This window comes from Rhinolophus sinicus, chromosome 1 (genome assembly GCF_057876585.1).
Source record: "Rhinolophus sinicus isolate RSI-liver-muscle chromosome 1, RSI-T2T, whole genome shotgun sequence".
In the NCBI taxonomy this organism is placed as follows: Eukaryota; Metazoa; Chordata; class Mammalia; order Chiroptera; family Rhinolophidae; genus Rhinolophus; species Rhinolophus sinicus.
In genome coordinates, this window is record NC_142501.1 from 79,980,373 (window position 1) to 80,001,228 (window position 20,856).

The 20,856-nt window shown below is 33.5% G+C and overlaps 1 protein-coding gene across 2 annotated transcripts in view; it reads left to right on the forward strand.

Annotated features, from left to right (window-relative positions):
* LRRIQ1 (leucine rich repeats and IQ motif containing 1) overlaps positions 1-20,856 on the forward strand; it is a 184,334-nt gene that overhangs the window by 52,030 nt on the left and 111,448 nt on the right. For both annotated transcript variants that reach the window (XM_074325334.2, XM_019754918.3), the window contains 3 exons: positions 1,693-1,786; positions 17,961-18,140; positions 20,023-20,469. In XM_074325334.2, coding sequence (XP_074181435.2) covers positions 1,693-1,786; positions 17,961-18,140; positions 20,023-20,469 — 721 coding nt within the window. The remainder of the gene's footprint in view (positions 1-1,692; positions 1,787-17,960; positions 18,141-20,022; positions 20,470-20,856) is intronic.

Consider the following 20,856-nt stretch of genomic DNA (forward strand, 5'->3'; position numbering starts at 1 on the left):
GACCAACCTTTTCTCATCTTTGAAATACTTTGGTGTTTTTGTCAAAAAAATCGATTTACACTTGGCTACTGTGGATGTGTTTGTATTAACTGGTTTTCTCTTGATAAGTCATATTTTTCTATTTTTTTATATGTCTAGTGATTTTTAAATCTATCTTGAATGTTGTACATAATACAGTGTACTGAGTCTGGACATTATTGTCTTCCTTTTTTTGTTCTTTTTTATTTTATTTTTTTAATTAAAATTTATTGGGGTGATGTTGACTTCCTTTTAAAGTTTGTTAAAAATAATTCTCTGAAAGATAGTTAAAATATAAATGAGTAATTTTGTTTCTGTCAGCCTTAATTTCATTCTCTCCTAGGACAAGTCATTTTAGTTTTCAACGCTTAATGCATGCCCCTACCCCAGGCATTTTCTTCACTCCTAATGCATAATGCATAGTCTTTCTGGATTTAAGCTAAATCACTGAGATACTCAATTGGGTTTCATTCCGGCTGGGCTGATACTCCAATGTCTTTCATTACTGCATGACCTTGAATGTCATCATTCAGCTCTTAGCCCTACAGAAGGTGATCTCTGCTAGGTTTTTCAGAGTCTGGCCCTGCCTATGTAATACTAGCCCTTGTCCAAGGACGTGTGGTAAATCTTCACATAGACTTATTTCCCCAACTCTCTCCCCCACAACATATACACACACAGCTACTTTTCAGTACATTTTACTATACGTTCCAGGTTCAGTTCTAATTTTTGCATCCTTTCTCAGCAAAACAGCCTCTTTGCTTGTTCTCCACTTTCCTGCTCTGAAGTGGTAAAATGCTTTCAGGAATAAAACCATTGCGATTGTAGGCTCACCGTGTATGTTTCCATTCTCTCAGTCAGGCTTAAAAACAGGTGCTTCGTATATATTGCAGAGTTTTATGATTGTTTTCTGTGGGATAGCAATTCCAGCATAAATTTCTCTGTAATGTACCCTAGATGAACCTACTATTTTTACATTTGAAAGTTTAATAGGTCTGTGTAATTCTATTTAAGTATGTGCTCAATTTTACCACTTATCCTATTACTTTAGATTTTCACTTTTTCAGATTTGTGTTCACAGTCTTCCATGAACTCTTTCAAGCCCTTTACACACATTATTTCATTAATTCAGACCCTATGAGATAGTTATGAAACTGATCATAAATCAGTTGTATGATTTGTGTAAGTTCACACAGCTGTTAAATAGTATAAATAAATATTCTGACGGCAGAGTCTGTGGTCTTAATACAGTCTCCTTTTAAAATATGTGGCATATAAAACTGAAAACAACAAAAGAATAAGACAAAAAATGAAGAAACAAAAACTCATAGACACAGACAATAGATTAGTGGTTACCAGAGGGTAAGGGGGAAAAGGGGTGGTAGATGAGGGTAAAGAGGATCAAATATATGGTGATGGCAAGAGAACTGACTCTGGGTGGTGAACACACAATGTGATATATAGATGATGTATTACAGAATTGTACTCCTGAAATCTATGTAACTTTACTAACAATTGTCACCCCAATTAACTTTAATTTTTAAGAAAAGCAAATTTTCTGCATAGAAAAAAATTTTGTTTATTTTCTTTAATAGCTAATTAAATAAAATGATCATTAATCTGTGAATACTTTATCTGAGATGCGTTTCATAATGATTCTTATTATTTTTGTAGATCTTACAAGTGCCTTAAATGGGTTTAATGCATGCTATTCTCTGTGTGAATTGACTCTCATGGGAAATCCACTTCTTCAAGAAATAAACTGGAGGTAAACAAACATTGTTGCACCCTATGTACATACTTCATTATAGTTGCAGAAAACATAGTTTGATGACAGTTGTTCTGTGTATACTAATTGCTTGGGAAAAGTTAATAAAAATATAAAAATTACTTAAGACAAAAAAGGTTTTATAAAAAAAGTTTTAAAATATCTTCAGTCTAAAATAATTTTTTGCATATGTATGAACTAATGCAAATTTGAAATAATAATTCTGATCCATATAATTGATTATGTGACAATTTTAGTATGGTGTTAACTTGGGTTTTGTATTTATAGAAAATGTATTTGTTGGGAATTACTGTGTATGAGTCATCTAAGTCACATAGCTTGCTACTTAAAATTATTTCCGTTCTGCCTATTATTTGATTTTGTTTCAATTTCTTAAAAGAGAAGTTTGGTATCTGTTAAGTATGTATTATAAAAATATCTGAATTCATGTCTCTCACTGGAATACTGCAGTATCTAGATGTAAATGAAGAAAAATGTTTTGTAATTTTAAAATAAATTTTCTTTTATAAAAAAGCTTTTTTTCTAAACTGAAAGTTATATTATGCTAACACCTTTTCCCAAAGTTGACTAGCGTTTTTTCTTATAATCAACTTTCTTGAGACAATTTACATATAATAAACTTCATCAATTTTATTTATGAGTATGTGTAAAATCTATCACAGATAAGATATTGGACATTTCTGTCATCTCAGAAAATCACCTCATATGCTTTTGCAGTCAGACTCCTCTCTCCAGCATCTTTATGGTTTTTGTTGTTTTTGACCTGAAGTCTGCTGTCATTCTTATCTTAATTTCTCTGTTCCTGAATACTTTTAAGATTTTCTCTTTATCAGCAGTTTTCCACAATTTGATTACTGTGTGTTTTGGTGTGGTTTTATACACATTTACTCTGCTCAGGATTAATTGAATCTCTTGGACCTAATCAATTTATTGTTTCCATAAAATTTGGAAATTTTTTGGCCTTTATTTCAAAGATGTTTTTTTTCCCTGCCTCCTTCATGTTTTGTCCTACTAGGACTCCAATTTACAAATATTATACCACTTGATATATCCCAGAAGTCGCTATTTATCTATTCTTTTATTTAATGTACTTTTTTCCTGCTTGGTTTTCACTCTTAGTAGTTATTGCTCTTTTCAAGTTCTCTGATACATTCTTTCTGTTTATCTACTCTGTAATTAATCCCATCTATACTATTTTTCAGTTCAAATTTCAAATATTGTGTTTTTCATCTCTAGAAGTTTCATTTATGTATTTCTTTTTAACATTTGAAATTTCTCTCCTAATCTTGCTCATGTTTTCCTGAATCATCTTGAACATAGGAGAATATTTACTTATTTAATTTATTTTTTAAGATTTTTATTAAAAATATAGTTAGTGTACTATATTATACTGTTTCAGATGTACACAACAGTTTATAGTTCCAAGATTTATATAGCTAAAGAAGTGAGCTTTAGCTATATAAGCGTGATAAAAGTCTAGCAACCATCTGGCACCATACCATGCTATCACAATATTATTGACAATGTTCCCTGTGCTGTACATCACATCCCCGTGACTTACTTGTCTTATACCTGGAAATTTGGACCACTTATTGCCCTTTACCTTCCCCTCCTTTTTAATTTTTCAGTTACAGTTGACATTCAGTATTATTTTATATTAATTTCAGGTGTACATTGATTAGATGTTTATATATTTCAAGAAGTGGTCCATTCCCTGACTAGTGTGTTACTCATCTGACACTATACATAGTTATTTTCATATTATTGACTATATTCCCTTTGCTTTACTTTACATCCCCATGACTATTTTGTAGCTACCAATTTGTACTTCTTAATCCCTTCACCTTTTGCTGGGCCCCTCCCATCTATCAACCTGATAAATCTAGTACCCATCTGATACCATGCGTAGTTATTACAATATGATTGACTATAATCCTTATGCTATACCCTACATTCCCATGACTACTTTGTAACAACCAATTTGTACTTCTTAGTCCCTTTCCCCTTTCATTGACTCCCTCAACCCCCCTCCCATCTGGCAACCATCAAAATGGTCTCTGTATCTATGAGTCTGTTTCTGTTTTGTTTGTTTATTTTGTTCTTTAGATTACACATATAAATGAAATCACATTGTATTTGTCTTTTACTGCCTGATGGTACTTCACTGAACACAATGCCCTCCATGTCCATCCATGCCACTGCATATGGCGAGAACCCCATTCCCTTCCATAGCAGAGCAATACTCTACTGTATATGTGTACCACCTCTTCTTTATCCATTCTTCTGTGGACAGACAACAGGCTGCCTTAACCTCTTGGCCATTGTAAACAATGCTGCAATGAACATATGAATGTACACATCCCCTTGAAGGGGGCATGTATTTCTTTGTTTCCTCATTTTGGCCTCCTCTCCATGTTTGTTTCTTTGTATTACATAGGGCTGCTATGTCTCCCAGGCTTGCCAGGTGGCTTTAAGTACTAGGGGTCCTGTGGGTCCCAGTGGCACAGTCTCCCTGGTCACCTGAGCCAGGAGTGTTCCTTGTGTGGGTTGTGTGTGCCCTCTTGTTATAGTTGAGCTTTCATTGCTGTGGGCATATCAGTGGGTGGTATTGACCCCCCGGTTGACTGGCTGTGGGGTTTGGCTTATGAATTGCTGTGCTGGGGCTTACCCCAAATAGTGGGATTCACCTCAGCAGGCTCCGGTACCTGTTGAGACTGCCCTTTGAGTGTGCCACCTGTGGGGCTAATTGGGTGGTGCTCTGCTGTGGTCTGAAGCCAACCTCCAAGTATGTTGGTTCTGGTGCCTCTTGGGAGGGGCTCCAGGGCACACCCTGGTCAGTCACTGCCTGTAACTGGCAGGGGGAGTACCTGGTAGTAGCTACAAAGTGATCCACAGTTGGCTGCTGCCTGTGCTCCATCTAGAGATGTGTGGGAGAGGCCACACTGCAAACCTAGGATGGCTGCCACCAGTACTGGGCCTGGGGTAGCTCCACAAAAATCCAGGACATTCTGAGGCCTGCTGCTACCTGCCGGCTCCTGTAAGGTTCAGCTGCTGATAAAGCCTCCTACGGTAAGTACATTGGATGAGGAAGGGTCTCAGTGAGTAAGCAGGATGGAGCAGTGGAGCTCACAGGCCAATCAGGATCAGATTTGGCCTGTGGGGGTGGGTTCAACACAGGAAGGATGGCACCCACCTGCTGACTGCTTGGGAGAAAGGCCCCACACAGGGCAAATGGGGACTGTCCCTCCAGTACTTGCCCTGAAGTTACACAACTCAGTCTCTCCCCATATGTCTCCGAGACTCCCAGTGTCACCATTTCTCCACCGGAGACCAGGGTGAGAGCCGGTGTGGGCCCTTTAAGAGGATAGCTGGGTTTCTCACAGCTTTCTGTCACAGCCTGAAGTTATAGGGCTTCTCTTCCTAGGACCAGGACTCTGGGCTCGGGAGTCTGGTGTGAGTGGCTGGGGTCACTCACTCCTTCATGGAAACCTCGGTGGCCAAGATATCTCTCTTGATTTTCAACCACCACACAGGTGGGATTAGCACATTTCACATCTCTGCCATTCCTACCAGTCTCGCTGTGCCTCTTCTTTATATCAGCAGTTATAAAACTTCTGTTCAGCTAAACTTCAGATGGTTCTCCAGATTGATTGTTCTATAAGTTAGTTGTACTATTGATGTGTTCACAGGATGAGGCAAGCACAGCGTTTATCTACTGCGTCATTTTGGATCTCCTCCCACTTCCGGAAAATGTTTATAATAGCTCTTTTAACATTCTTTTCTGCTAGTTCCATCATCTCTATTATTTTGAGGTTGATTTTCATTGACTTATTTCTGATTCTTGGTCATATTTCCTTGCTGCTTGCATGATTGGTCAATTTTGGTTGTGTTCTGGACATTTAAAATTTTATATTGTTGATTTCTTAATTTTTTCCCTTTAAATAGCATCTATTTTGTTTCTGACATGCAGTGGCTAACTTGCTTGGAATTAGTGATATACTTTCAAAGCTTGCTTTTAAGTTCTTAAGAAAATCTTTAGACTAGTACTAATTTAGCCCCAATACTACGGTGCTGACTTTCTGAGTATTCTCCCTGATGCCTCTTATATGTATTTTTTTCAGCTATTTCTGATGAGACTTATTCCAGCCGTACATGGTTTCCTGTGATTTTTCTGCCTCTTGCTTCCCAGTGGTTCTTTTCCTTGTCCTTACATTGATTTGTCTCACACATCCTCAGATCATTACACATTTACTCAGGTGAATTATATCCCAGAATACTGAAAGACTTGTGTATGTCCACTTTGTGATGTTTCTGGTGATGATTCTGGCCTAAACTGTTGTCTCGTTTAATTTCCAACAGGATTAGTTAAATGGTTTAAACATGATTTATTGTACAGTTGGCACTTGTGTCTTATCAGGTATGGGTACATCAAGGCAGGGCAGGCCAAGAATATACAGGGCTAATTTAGCCTAATTTTGCAAGGTGAGTTGGCAATGTGCTAAATGTAGGGAAAGGCAAATGTTTACTAAAATTCAGGTGGAAAATCTATTTCAGGATCCTCAGAGTTTAGATCAAGTCAGCAAGTCATATTAATTTTATCAGGTAGTGAAAATACAACATTTATAAACAATATGTAGACAAGAAGGAATGAATGATTTTTAAAAGGGTTGTTGTGACATCTGATTTTAGGGCAAAATAATAGACTCTTTGCCCTTATTTGGTTTCCCTGTGATATATGGCCACAGTCAAGACTTCAGAAGGAATATAATATATCTTAAAGAGGAATCAATGATCTGGTTATGTTTAAACTTTCTGTATCTGATTTGATCCAACTGTAGAACAAGATAAGAGAGTCTAGGGAGTAGTCTCTGTTCCTTCCCTTGTCTGAGGCCACTGCAAACCTCAGACACTCTCTTTCCGTATGTATTGACTTCCTGAATTTGTTAATGCTTCTTTGGTTAAGAAAATAACAGCATTTTCACACTAAGTCAAACACCTGTGCAATTTGCTACTCAGTTAACTTGTATATCACAGTAGAGTTACTGTCTTTGCCAGAAAGCCTTTTTCTTTCCTTTTCTTTAAAGCTTGGTTTTCACATAAGTTTCTAATGTTACACCGTTTTTTCTTAGGGAGACCTGGTATGTATCCACATGTTTTAGAATAGAATTTGTTGACTTCCCCTTTAGAAACATGTTTCCAAGTACAATTTAAGCTGTGTAGCATAGAGGAAAGGGTATAACCCAGTGCAATGATTATCAGAGTTGTGTCTCCAGACCAGCAACTTCAGCATCACCTGGAAACCTGTTAGAAATGCAAAAATTTGGACACTGTCCAGACCCACTTAATCAGAACTTAAGGAGGGTTGCCCAGTCTGTGTTGTAACATGCTCTTTGGGTGATTCAATGCATACTGAAATTTGGAAATCACAGTGTTTTGAACAAGGACTTTCTAACTCTGCCCTATACTGAGTAGATCTTGGTCAAGTAACTTAACTTTTCTATGTCTCTGAATCCTCATTGGTAAAATGAGGATAATAATAGTACCTGTCTTATGGAGTAGTTATGAGAATTTAATGGGATAATACACACATTTTATTGAGAACAATACCTGTAACGTGGTAAGCACATACAAAAAAATCTATTTTCCAAACCTAGGCTAACCGGACCATATCTATCTATCTATCTATCTATCTATCTATCTATCTATCTATCTATCTATCTATCTACATATACATACATATATATACACACACATATATCTATATATTTAGTGTGTATATGTTTAGTGTATATATAGATATGTATATATATTTAGTGTATATCTATATACATATACACACACACTTAGTGTAAGCCTACTATATGCAACCAGTGTCCTAACTTGTTGGACATTATACAGGAAATCCAATATAATCCATGATTTGAAGTCATTTTATAATCTTGTTAGAGATATAGACAGTATGATAACCATGAAAACTAATAATGATAGCAAACACTCAAATAGTGTTTACTTTGTGTCCACTGTTTCATTTAATCCTCACAATATGCATAACGGAATAACCACCTAGTATATCCATTTTATAGTTAAAGAAAACGAGTCACACACAGGCTAAATAACTTGCCCAGGGTGAAATAACTAGCAGGTGGAGGAGCCAGTATTCAAACCCATGCAGACTGGGTCCAGAGTCTGTGCTGTGAACTTAGATTTCAGTACCTAACACTAGTGTCAAATTATAGTTGTAGGCAACAGATATACTTTAAAAATTTGGAAACACCACCTTAATTTATTGCAACTAAGAAAAACAGTCTTTGCTGAAGAGGCATACCTTGAATTAAACCTCTAAAGGTTGGTAAGTTTTAAAATCAAGTTAAAAGCAAAAAAAAAAAAAAAAAAAAAAAAAATCTTCTGATACAGGAAATATCCAAGAAAAGGCAGGAATGTGAAATGTGAGGTCAGGCTCTTTTAGCTGGCTACTCTATTCAGGTGTAAAGTGGGTACACTGGGAAATATCATTGGAAAGATATAATAAATCAAGTACTTAAACATTGTGTCAGAGAGTGGGCTAAGTACTTATACGTATCACTTTACTGCACAGCAACTCTGAGTTGAGTTCTGTAATTATCATTCTCATTTTACAGAGGTATTTACTGAAGCTTCGATACTTGTGATATGCCCAGCTATGATGTGAGTAAGTGTCAAGGGAGGGATTTGGGTTCAGAAGCTTGGAATTGAAACACTATGCTCTGTTGTTTCACATGATGTATTACCACCAGATTGTTAAGGGCCCTGTGTGCTAGGATTAAAAAGAAAGTCTCCTTTACACTGTGCTCATGGAGGGGGACTACCGCATCGTTGATATATGTTTAGCCTTGTAAGTAAACTGCTCAGGTGCATATCTAGTTCCACCGTTTCCTGTTTACCTTGCAAGGGTTATTTAATCTTATATCTGAGTTTCTTCATCAATAAAATGGGTATAGTAATCGTTCCTACCTCATAGGATGTATTCATTAGGGTATGCTACACAACACTAGACACAGAACTCAATGCATTTTAATACAATAGAAGTTTATTTTTTGTTTACGTTATATCTGATGTGTGTCCTGTGTAATCTAAACAGACTCAGAAACTCAGGCTTCTTCCGTTTTGTGCCTCTATGTCATGCAACCTCAATGTAATCTGACTTTTTACAGTAGTAGATTGTGGTGGGAGACAGGGGAAAAGACCACAGGGAAAACAATAATTGACATTTAAACACTCTGCCATCAAAAGTGGCAATGATCATTACTCTCATATTTTATTAGCTGTAACCAGTCATATGGCCAAATACCTGCAAAAGAAGCTGGGAAACATAGAGAAGCACATGCATATCAGAGGACACTATACAGACCAAGTCTATAATGAGAAATAAAAGTAGGTAGTTGTGCCCATTATTCAAAGCAAGCTCTTTAGGGGTACTGGGTTTTCTATTAGGTTGTGGGCAAATAAGACATGAATTCTCTTGCTGATCTGGTATCAGTTTCCATCCAAAGAACTGCCATGTTGCCAGTTGCAACAACTAGAAACAAACCTGTATCCTGAATAACCCTTGAGTTCATTTATTTTTATTTCTGTTTGTATGGAGCATAAACATTATTTTGTTAAATAAAATATTGTCGTAGTAAGTATATTTATAGGTTTATTATAAATATATAAAGATATTCACATTTTACACTTACTAAGTACATATACTTTACAGCTTTAAAAATATTTAATTAGAAATAATCAATACTGAAAGAAAATAGGTAGTGTTTATATAATATTACAAATACACATGTAATTTAGCTATTAAAATTTCTATATTTAAATGAACTTTTCTGGATTAAACGCCAATTTGAAACTGTTACCTATCTAATTCCACGTAGATTAGTTGGCCTAATACAGCTTTCATAATTTAAAAATGAGATTAATTTATCTAAAAGGTTAGTATCTTGTAATCTATAAAATATGGATTCGTTAATGAATGGATCAACTCAAACTTTAAGCAGTGCATTCCAATGAACTTTACATAACCCCCTGTTACCAACAAAGGGATTAGTTGTAGATTTTCCCAACTGGCTTCTTACTTTCATGTCTAGCCAGTGATAACATGGACAAAACTGATGTACTAAAAAAATCTCTTTTTAAAACTTAAACCACAGACCCAGTTTGGAATCTCCTTTGGGAATGTGTTTCATTCGCTAATGATTAATAGGGCTTGTTAAGTGACAGAATATTCACCAGGAAGTTTTCACTAAATGAAATATTGATTCAGCCCTTGACTTGGAGGAGCCCAGCTGGAAAAACTAATGTTGAGATCCACAGTATTCTTATACTTCATTTCCAACATGAATCAACTGGTTACAGCACTTTCTAATACATTCATCATAGACTCTTATAAGGCTGCATTTGAAGTTAATTAAGTCCAATCTTTACACCACTAACTTACACGGATCTGAAAACTGTTCCCTTATAAACAAAACAAAACAAAAAAGAAAGAAAGAAAAAAGAAATTAAACACTAAATCCACTCTAGATATTTGTTATATAAACCACAAATTTTAAGAAATTGTCACACTTTTGAAGTTGCCAAGTAAACTAAATTTTCTGTCTTAAGGAAATTCAGAATATTCTGACTGAAATAAATCTTTTGGGAACTTTTTTACCTAAAGATGATAAATAGAACATCAAAATATTCCCAAGGTAAAAATTCATGCCCTACTGGCCCACAGTCTCTAGAATTATTCCCTATAGCTAAAGTGGTGTACTTAATGATATCTGTATCAATAACCATGCCCAAATTATAGTATTTTGTGATAAAATTATCATTTTGCCCTTTGTAGATCCAGTGTCAGTTAGCATCAGAATATTACACATAATGCCAGTTGTAACACCTGGAAACAAACCCAAGTCCTGTATTACATTTGAATTTATTTATTTTTAATTATTTTGTTTCTCAAGGGCATGGACACTTGTTTTATTAAGTAAAACATGCTGTGGTTAAATATTGATCTGTTTATTAATCTGATAAAGCAAATTCTTTTTCCCCTCTCTATGATTGTATTAAATGATTTGGTAAAATGGCTCTTCGTTTTATCATCAGTTATTTCCGAACAGAAAGTTTGTTTCCCCTATATATTTGATATGTACTCTCTAATTTCACTGTTAAATACTTTTCTGAAAAACTTTCATGCAATTTATATAAAACCAATGGCTGTGCTAACCAGTGAACACATTGTTGGACTATAATTGCCCAGGTCCATAATACCCCTTCATTTAGCAAGTTCTTCTGATATCATTGATATATAGGTTATTCTATAAGTTTCCAAGAAAGCTGTATTTTTCTTGAAAATTAGAGACAATTATCACATGATTAGAATTTCAGAGTTGTTTTTTTAAATTTAAACCAGAGGTCTCTGATTGTAGAGTACTGTATGGTCCTCTATTTTCTTCCTAATGCAGTGGTTCTTATTCTTTAAGGTGAACAAGAAAGGCTGTATTTTAAAAAGAGAGATTCCCCCAAACCCACCAGTACATGTCTTTGGTGTAACTGAAGAGTCTGCATTTTATTTATTTATTTATTTATTTATTTATTTATTTATTTATTTATTCATTCATTCATTCATTCATTCATTCATTTTTAATCAATTGCTTTAATTAAATTAGGGTGATCTAAGTTTACAAATTCCTATCCATAAGGGTACTTTTTAACGTTTAATGAAGAGTAACTTCTTAAGAATTAACTAATAGTTCCTGAGACTATATAGCACATTGAAGTCAATAAAACCTGGAATTATGTGGTTCTTGACTTTTTCTGACTTATTTTGCTTAGCATGATAATCTCAAAATCTATCCTTATTGTAGCAAATAGCACTATTTTATCTTTTCTTATGGCCCAGTAATATTCCATTGTGTATATATATCACATTTACTTCTATAATTATAAGAAAGAAGTTGAGATAGAGCAAGAGACTAAAGAGAGTCAGAAAGATATCTACCACCTACATTTAATATTATTCTACTTGAAATTATTCTATTTTATCATTAACAAGATTAACAAATCTTTGGAAAACCAATGCTTTGCTTGGTTTTATCTTTTCTGCAATATTTTCCTTTACATTTGTGAACTGAAGCTGGCTTCCCTGTGAAATTTGTCTTCACATTCAGTGACTTTTATTTTCTAAACATTTTAGTACAGTAGTTGTGTTAAATCTAGCTGTTTTGATTTTTTTCTTTCATACATTTTTTTTTAAATTTTTATTTGTTGGGGTGACATTGGTTAGTAAAATTATATAGGTTTGAATTGTATAATTCTATAATACATCACCTGTATATTGCATTGTGTGTTCACTGCTCAGAGTCAGTTGTCCTTCCATCACCATATATTTGACCCCCTTTATCCTCATCTATCCCCCTCCCCCATTACCCTAGGGTAACCACTAAACTGTTGACTGCGTCTACGTTCTTTTGCTTGTTTGTTTTGTTTGTTTCAGTTTTATATCCCTCATATGAGTGAAATTATATGGTTCTTGACTTTTTCTGTCTGACTTATTTTGCTTAGCATGGTGATCTCAAGATCCATCCTTGTTGTAAGAAATAGCAGTAGTTCATCTTTTCTTATGGCCCAGTAGTATTCCATTGTGTGTGTGTGTGTGTGTGTGTGTGTGTGTATATATATATATATATATATATATATATACACACACACAGATATATAGATATATAGATATATAGATATATAGATATATAGATATATATCACATTTTCTTTATCCAGTCATCTATCAAAGGAGCCTTTGGTTGTTTCCATGTCTTGGCCACCATGAATAATGCTGCAATGAACATCTTTACAGATAAATGTTTTCAGACTTTTTTGGGTAGATACCCAGAACAGTGAATGCTGGGTTATATCATAATTCTATTGTTAATTTTTTGATGAACCTCCATATTGTTTTTCATATTGGCAATACCAATTTACATTTCCACCAGCAGTGTATGAGGGTTCTTTTTTCTCCACAACCTCTCCAACACTTGTTATCTCTTATTTTGTTGATATCCTGTTTCCCCGAAAATAAGACCCAGCTGGACAATCAGCTCTAATGCGTCTTGGAGCAAAAATTGATATAAGACCCGGTGTTTATAATATAATATAATATAATATAATATAATATAATATAATATAATATAATATAATATAATATAATACCAGGTCTTATATCAATTTTTGCTCCAAAAGACGCATTAGAACTGATTGTCCAGCTAGGTCTTATTTTGAGGGAAACACGGTAATAGCCATTCTAACAGGTGTGAGGTGGTATCTCATTGCGATTTTGATTTGCATTTCCCTAATAGCTAGTGAGGTTGAGCATTTTTTCATACATCTGTTCGCTGTTTATATGTCTTCATGGTAGAAGTGTCTGTTAGGTCCATTTTTTAATTGGATTGTTTGGCTTTTTTTGTTGTTGAGTTGTATGATTTCCTCATATATTAAGGATATTAGCTTCTTATCAGAGGTGTTGTTTGCAAATATCTTCTCCCATTCTATTGGTTGCCTCTTTGTTTTATTGATGGTTTCTTTTGCTGTGCAGATGCTTTTAAGTTTGATATAGTCTCATTCATTGATTTTTGCTTTTACTTCCCTTGCAATCTTTTCAGTAACTACCCTGCCGGCTTCGAGGCACACATAGAGATCTAGCCTTGAATTCTCATCTCAGTGGATTTAGAGTGAATAAGTTAAAGAAGAGATGTGTTAGACTCTGTGGTTCTAAGGCAAGAAATTGCCTTTCTTTTCTAGACACGTCCTCAGTTAGCCAAAATGAGACCTGAAAGGTGGCTGCTGAAGAGAGTCTTATCAGTATTACTGCATCTGCACTACACTGTGGGTCCTGGATCCTGGTGAAAATTTTAATATGTCCAACAGCTTACTCTTATTATTTAACCAGAAATGATTATACCCTAAAAGAAAAAAAATCAGCTTTACCTAACTCCTAAGAAATCCAACATATAATAAGAAAATCTGCTTTATTAATTTTTCTTATAAGATACACCTATTTCAAAGACAAGAGCTTGGCATTGGCATACCTCATTCCCTATGCTCCTCACATCCACTCTGGAGACCAAGTCAGAAATTTACTTGATGCTCAAAGATTTAGAACTGTTGGTTATTCTCAATGACTGTTTCCTTCAAATTATTGAAGTCTTATATTTACTCCTCTATAGTTTAGGAAATTTAATCTAAAGAAACAGGAACAGTAATAGAATTAAAACATCGTCTTTTTTAAGTTGGAAAAACAGTACAGTCTTAACTTGCATTACCCTTTATTGTCACTTCTCAAAAATGAAATTTTATACCTGACATTTTATAATTATAACTAAATAAATTATTTTGACATTATAGTCATCTTGATAAACTTCACTAGGCACATTGTTGAAGATGTAAAATACAGTGGAGCTTCATTAGTAATGTAATAAACAATTTGGTAGGGTGGCGTATGGATAAGATAGTTCATCTCTCCATTATGTTTTTTATTTATTAAGTTTATTGGCGTGTCACTGATTAGTAAAATTATATAGGTTTCAAATGTACAGTTCTATAATACATCATCTGTATATTGCATGGAAACAACCAAAATGTCCTTTGATAGATGATTGGATAAAGAAGATGGTGGTACATATACACAATGGAATACTATTCTGTCATAAGAAAGGATGAAATACTGCCATGAATCTTGAGATTATTAAGCTAAACGAAATAAGTCAGAAAAAGTCAAAAATCATATGATTTCACTTATACGTAAGATATAAAACTGAAATCTCCATTATATTTTCATTATTGCCAGTTTCACTTTCAGAGAGTAATCTTTCCCTGCTTTGAGAAGAGCCTTGGTGAAAAATTTCACATTATGTTTAAAATTGTATCTCTGTGGTAAATAACTCTGACTACCTCATCACCTTATGATGAATAGATATTATCTTAATATAGCATTCTGCTTTTGAACCATATCTTAAAATGAATCCCACCAGAAACACAATATATGCCATTTATTTCACACTTTGTGTTAAATGTGTTCTTTTGGGGCAAACACTGGTAGTGTCAAGCCTACTAAAAAAGTTAAAAATATCTGGACCCAAACTTTCTTAATTAGCTCGGACTCTTCGTTAGCAAAGCATTAAGCTTTTCATCTGCTTCTTAATATTGTAAAATATCTGATAATTGCTCTGAAGATCCAAATTTAATTATTTTCTCTCTAATCTTATTTAAATATTGGTAAAGTATAAAAGAAAGGCATTATTTGTGGAGGGTAGGGAGTTAATTCATCATCTCTTTTTCCAGAAAATGAGAAACTTTAGTGTTCCTCTTTTGGACTTTCATGCAGGGAGATGTTTATACCTCTCTTGTGATTAATTTTATTTAATATCAAGACTACGAAGATCATAGCTATACAGAGGACTACATTATGCTTTTTGTTGGCCCTAGGGATTTTTGCCTTAATAGAACCCTTCCTTAATAAAAAACATATTAAAATTATATTTTACAACTGTGCTTGTATAAATGTATATATCAATCCTGACTATATACTAGCTAGGTAGAAAAAATAACTAATACTAGGCTGTCACTGGAGTTTTCCTTGTTGAGCCTTAGCATGTAGTAATCTTAACCTTGCTATCCTTCACTTAATGTTTAAGAACTGGTTTGTTTTTTAATTAATAAACTTTATTTTAGAGCAATTTTAGGCTAACAGCAAAATTGAGCAGAATGTTCAGAAAGTTCCCACATGTCCCTTTGTCCCCACACACGCCCCCACTATCAACATGCCACATCAAAGTCGTACACTGTTTACACTCGATGAATCTGTATTGGCACATCATTATCACCCAAAGTCCACAGTTTACTTTAGGGTTCCCTCAGTGTTCTGTGTTATGGGTTTGACAAATGCATAATGACATATATCCACCATGAATATTACACGGAATAGTTTCACTGCCCTTAAAATCCTCTGTGCTTCACCTATTCATTCCTCAACTCTACCTTAACCCCTGGCAACCACTAATCTTTTTTGTCTGCTTGGTTTTGCTTTTTCCAGATGTAACATAGTTGGAATCATAACAGCATATAGCCTTTTTAGATTGGCTTCTTTCACTTGGTAATATATACCTAAGGTTCGCTCATGTCTGTTCATAGCTTGATAGCTCATTTCTTTTTAGAGCTAAATAATGTTCCATTATATGATGCACCACAGTTTATTTATCCATTCACCTATGGAAGGGACTCTTGGCTGCTTTCAAGCTTTGGCAAATACAAATAAGGTTGCTATAAACTACTATGTGGACATAAGTTTTCAGTTCATTTGGGTAAATACTAAGGAGCCTGATTGCTGAATCAAATGGTAAAAGTATGTTTAGTTTTGTAAGAAACCACCAAACTTCCTTCCAAAGTTGTAGTATCGTTTGCATTTTCACCAGCACTTAATGAGAATTCCTGTTTCTCCACATCCACACCAGTATTTAGTGTTATGAGTGTTTTTTATTTTGGCCATTTTAATAGTAGGCAGTGGTATTTCATTGCTGTTTTAATTGGCAGTTCCTAAAAAGTCATTACCATACCCAAGGTCATCTAGATTTTTCCTATGTTATTTCTGGGAGTCTCAGAGTTTTACATTTTACTTTTAGGTCTGTGATCCCTACTGTGTTAATTTTCATAAAGAATGAAGGATCTTAGTCTAGATTTTTTTGTTTTTTTGAATGTGGCTATCCAGTTGTTCTAGCACCATTTATCTTTTCTCCATTGCATGCATTTGCTTCTTAGTCAAATATTAGTTAACTGTATATATGTGGCTCTATTTCTGGGCTCTCTCCTTTTGTTCCATTGATCTATTTGTCTATTCTTTTCCCAATACTACTACACTGTCTTGATTACTGTAGCTTGATAGTAAATCTTGAAGTCAGGTAATGGTAGTTCACTAACTTTGTTCTCCTTCAATATGGAGTTAGATGTTCTGGGTGTTTTGCCTCTCCATATAAACTTTAGAAGTTTGTTGATACCCACAAAATATCTTGCTGGTATTTTCTTTTTAAAAAATTTGTGTTAAGTTTATTGGGGTGACATTGGTTACTAAAATTACACAGGTTTCAAGTGTACAATGCTATAATATATAATCTATATATTTCAGTTTGTGTTCACCACCCAGAATCAAATCTCCTTTCATCACCATATATTTACTCCCTTTGCCACCTTCTTGCTGGTATTTTGATTGGGATTGTGTTGAATATATAGATCAAGTTGGGAACAACTGACTTATGGACAATATTGAATCTTCTTGTATATGAAAATATCTTCATGGGTCATCTTTTCATTTATTTCGTTTTCTTTCATATATTTTGTCAGTTTTGTAGTTTTCTTCATAGGAACAGTGAGTTTTTAACTAAGGAATTTTACTCACTCAAGATGCCCATTTTGGCCTTGCAACCATCAATAGTAACCTTGTGAAAAGAGGCCAGTACTCTCCTTGGGAAAATCTTGGAGAGTACTTCGAAATGGCTAAGCTTGGTAGAAAATTCTTGCTGTCTGACCTGTGTTTTCACAGCATTATTCTTTTAAGTTGATACTGACTTTTGCTCATATCTTGAAAATTTTTATTATTATAATCCTTAGCAATTTCAAGGAGAGATAACATAATTTTCAATTTCCCAGACCATGAAAACCAGGGGAATCCCTACCCTTCTTGTTTTAGCCCTACTCTCACTATATTTTACCAAGAGAAACAATCAAAATTCACCTTTATTTCTCAAATAAATGGTAACTTTTAGTCAAACTATTTTAATGATATTATTTTTTAAAAAGTATATCTGATATTATTTTTATAATGTAGTCTTTTATTTACTCCCTGCCCAAGTTTCCAGCTACTTGAATTTCCCATTTATGTTTTTGAATAAAGCAGTTAAATATATGTTAAGAATGCTAAAACTTGTTTTGTACATGAGATGATACCATAAAATTTTAAGACAAATTTAGCAGTATAATTTTCTCTACAAAATCAATAACTATTTCTGAAATATACTCTGTACTTATTTAAGTAATAGGCATATTGTTATAGATATACACTCTCTTTTTCAAGATTTTCTCTTTCATGCTTTCAATAGGCATTCTCTGCTTAAAACGTTGCCTGCTCTAAGAATCCTCAATGGTGAAATGCTAAACTCTTTTTCAAAAAGCCACACTGAAGAACACTATGGACTAGAATTGGAACGATTCCGGATACTTTGTCAGTCCCAGATTAGAGAATTCAAATTACTAATTGAAAACTATGATACTGGAAATGGGTAAGACTATTTGTTATCTTTCCCTTGTCATAATGAAAATATGTAATGCAATTGGTACTTATGATTAAAATATATTGTGATTAACACAACCGTATTTTCTTTTTATTAGAACAGTGTGTCTTAGGGATACTCTTCCTTTAAAAAAGTCTGAGCATCATCTTTTTATTGTTGGAATGCTATTAACATGTATTTTGAACATAATTTCAAAACTAAAATCATAGAGAAAATAAAGTATGAGGATAGCTTCAAGACAATATGTAAACATTCATTCAGTCATTCAATTAGTCAGTCATAAATTTATTCAACAATTGTGAACAAGACACACAATCATCTAATTATACCCTCAAATAATTCACAGATTAACATAAGAGATAATCAGATAAATAAATTGTTACATGGGGCAAGGTAAGTTTTATAATACATGCAATATGTATTATATATAAGGTGTGTTACACATATATTTATATGTTAATATAAAGCAGTCAACACATGTACATATTCAGAGGACAGAAGCTGAGATTACAGTCCTAATAAAATATCAGAGAGCACTTCCCATTCCCCATCCCAAATTCTGAATGCACTAGTATGAATGAATTACAGTTGATTCTTCTGTAACTGTGTTTTCTAATTTGCATTGCTCCAGAAGATAAAAATGAAAAAGGATTCATATTTCACTTATGATGATACTCCATTATAACTGGAACAATAATATGTGCTTCCAAATGACTAAACTTAATTACTAAATGAGATGATTAAATTAGATTTAAATTAAATTTAGGTTTTTCAATTCCATTGGACAATTTATTGTCATTGAAATTTTAACATCGAAAATAGAATATATTTATATGTTTAAGCATGAACAGTAGTAAATTTAACAGCTAACCATAAACATTTGCTATCCCAATATTGAATTGAACCTTTCTGCATTATTAGCCAACAAAATTAATGAAATACAAACTATCAAAAGTATATTGGAGGATTCTATGCTAACATCTAATAATACCTTTGTGAACATAGGACTGTCTAATTATTTCTACATCTTAGGAAATATAATTTTCATTTTGTACGATACAGGTAAAAGTTTTATATTTATTTATATCCTGCATTGTTTCGGAAAAAAAAACTTAAGGCAGTTTGGGCTATATATTAAATATAGTCAGAATATATATATTGAAAGTCAGTAAAATTAACAGAAAAATAAAACAGAAATAAAGGAAGATAAAGAAAATGTAGCCAAGAATAATGTTCACGCAAGTGTGAAGTCCTTTACATTTGCTATTGATAACCGTAAATCTAGTGAACAGTTTGATTAATTACACAAGCTATAACCTCAATAAGATAAAAATACAACAATTGTTCAAGAGAATCACAACCATTTATGTCAAAGTATTTGAATTTTCTTTGCAATGCTTTTTTTTTTCCAGAGAAAAATGGGAATAAAAACTTTCCCATAATATAAGTTCTCAGTTTAAAAGTCCAATACAAATATTTTGCATGGCAAGTGTCAATGTAGAAAGTACTTTTAACTTTGTTTCATAAATAACTTCTCCAAATTTAGGCAGCCATGATGTCTCATGTTTATGGTAATAAAAGCATGGATTTTTCTCATTCATTTGTACCAAAAATACCAACAATAAAAATGGTTCTGAAACTTCCAGACATTTTGTCTGGATTGACAAGTTTAAATTAACTAAACAAGGATTTCGAATTTTGTTGGAAATCAGATCAACTTTTTGTCTAAACAACCTGAAATAGGTTTTTAATGAATGTTGTAGTAAAGTTTAGTGTTCATGTAAGACCACACAGGCAAAATTTCAAAGTTTATACAATTTTTATTTGCTGATATGTTTCTTCTTATTAAATGTTCTCATTATTTCCTCAGAAACATATTCACCTTGGATGCTGCAGAAAATCTCTGTCATTATTTTAAGAAATTGATGACACTGAGTAATGAATACCGATGTGCACATGAACACGGGGATATAAGTTTTGCCAAGACAGATGAATCAGAAGCCCAGCAAAATCATTTGGCTCCTACAGACAGTGATAGCACACTGCAGACTGGAGTTCTCCATTCTTGTGCAAATGAACATAAACTGAACTCACCAAATATTTCTGAGAAATGGATGGACTCTGGTTCTAGTCATTCTCCATTAACCAACTCCTCCTTGTATGAAGATATGGAAGGAATAAATCAGGAAAAAACAGACGAGAAAAGAGAAGAGAGTAGGGCAAGACATATCCCCACCAAAAGAATCACATTTGAGGAAACAGTAATGACAAGTTCTCTGCTGAGAAATCACCCAAATATTGAACATTGTGAAAAAATGTAAGATTTATATCATTTTTATTTTACAGTTGTGTATGTTTTATTTTTTATAGATAATATTAAGTCAATGTTACTAAATAATAACCTGGTAAAGGATTTAAATCATAATATTTCATATTAATTATCTTAATTATGTTTTTATGATGTGCACAGATTATTAATTATAGTATAATATAGTATATATAAATTTTGGCAGGGTCTGATTAATTGAGTAGTATTCATTTAAAATGAGTCAATGTAAAATTATTTTTCTGCCTTCTAATCTCTAAATAATTAAAATGAATTTTTAAGGAGAAATAAAACACTGTTATTCTCAAAATAATATTAAAATACTTTCTAAATATCTTTTAAAATACACCTTTTCAAGTGCTATTTATCTGCTTATTG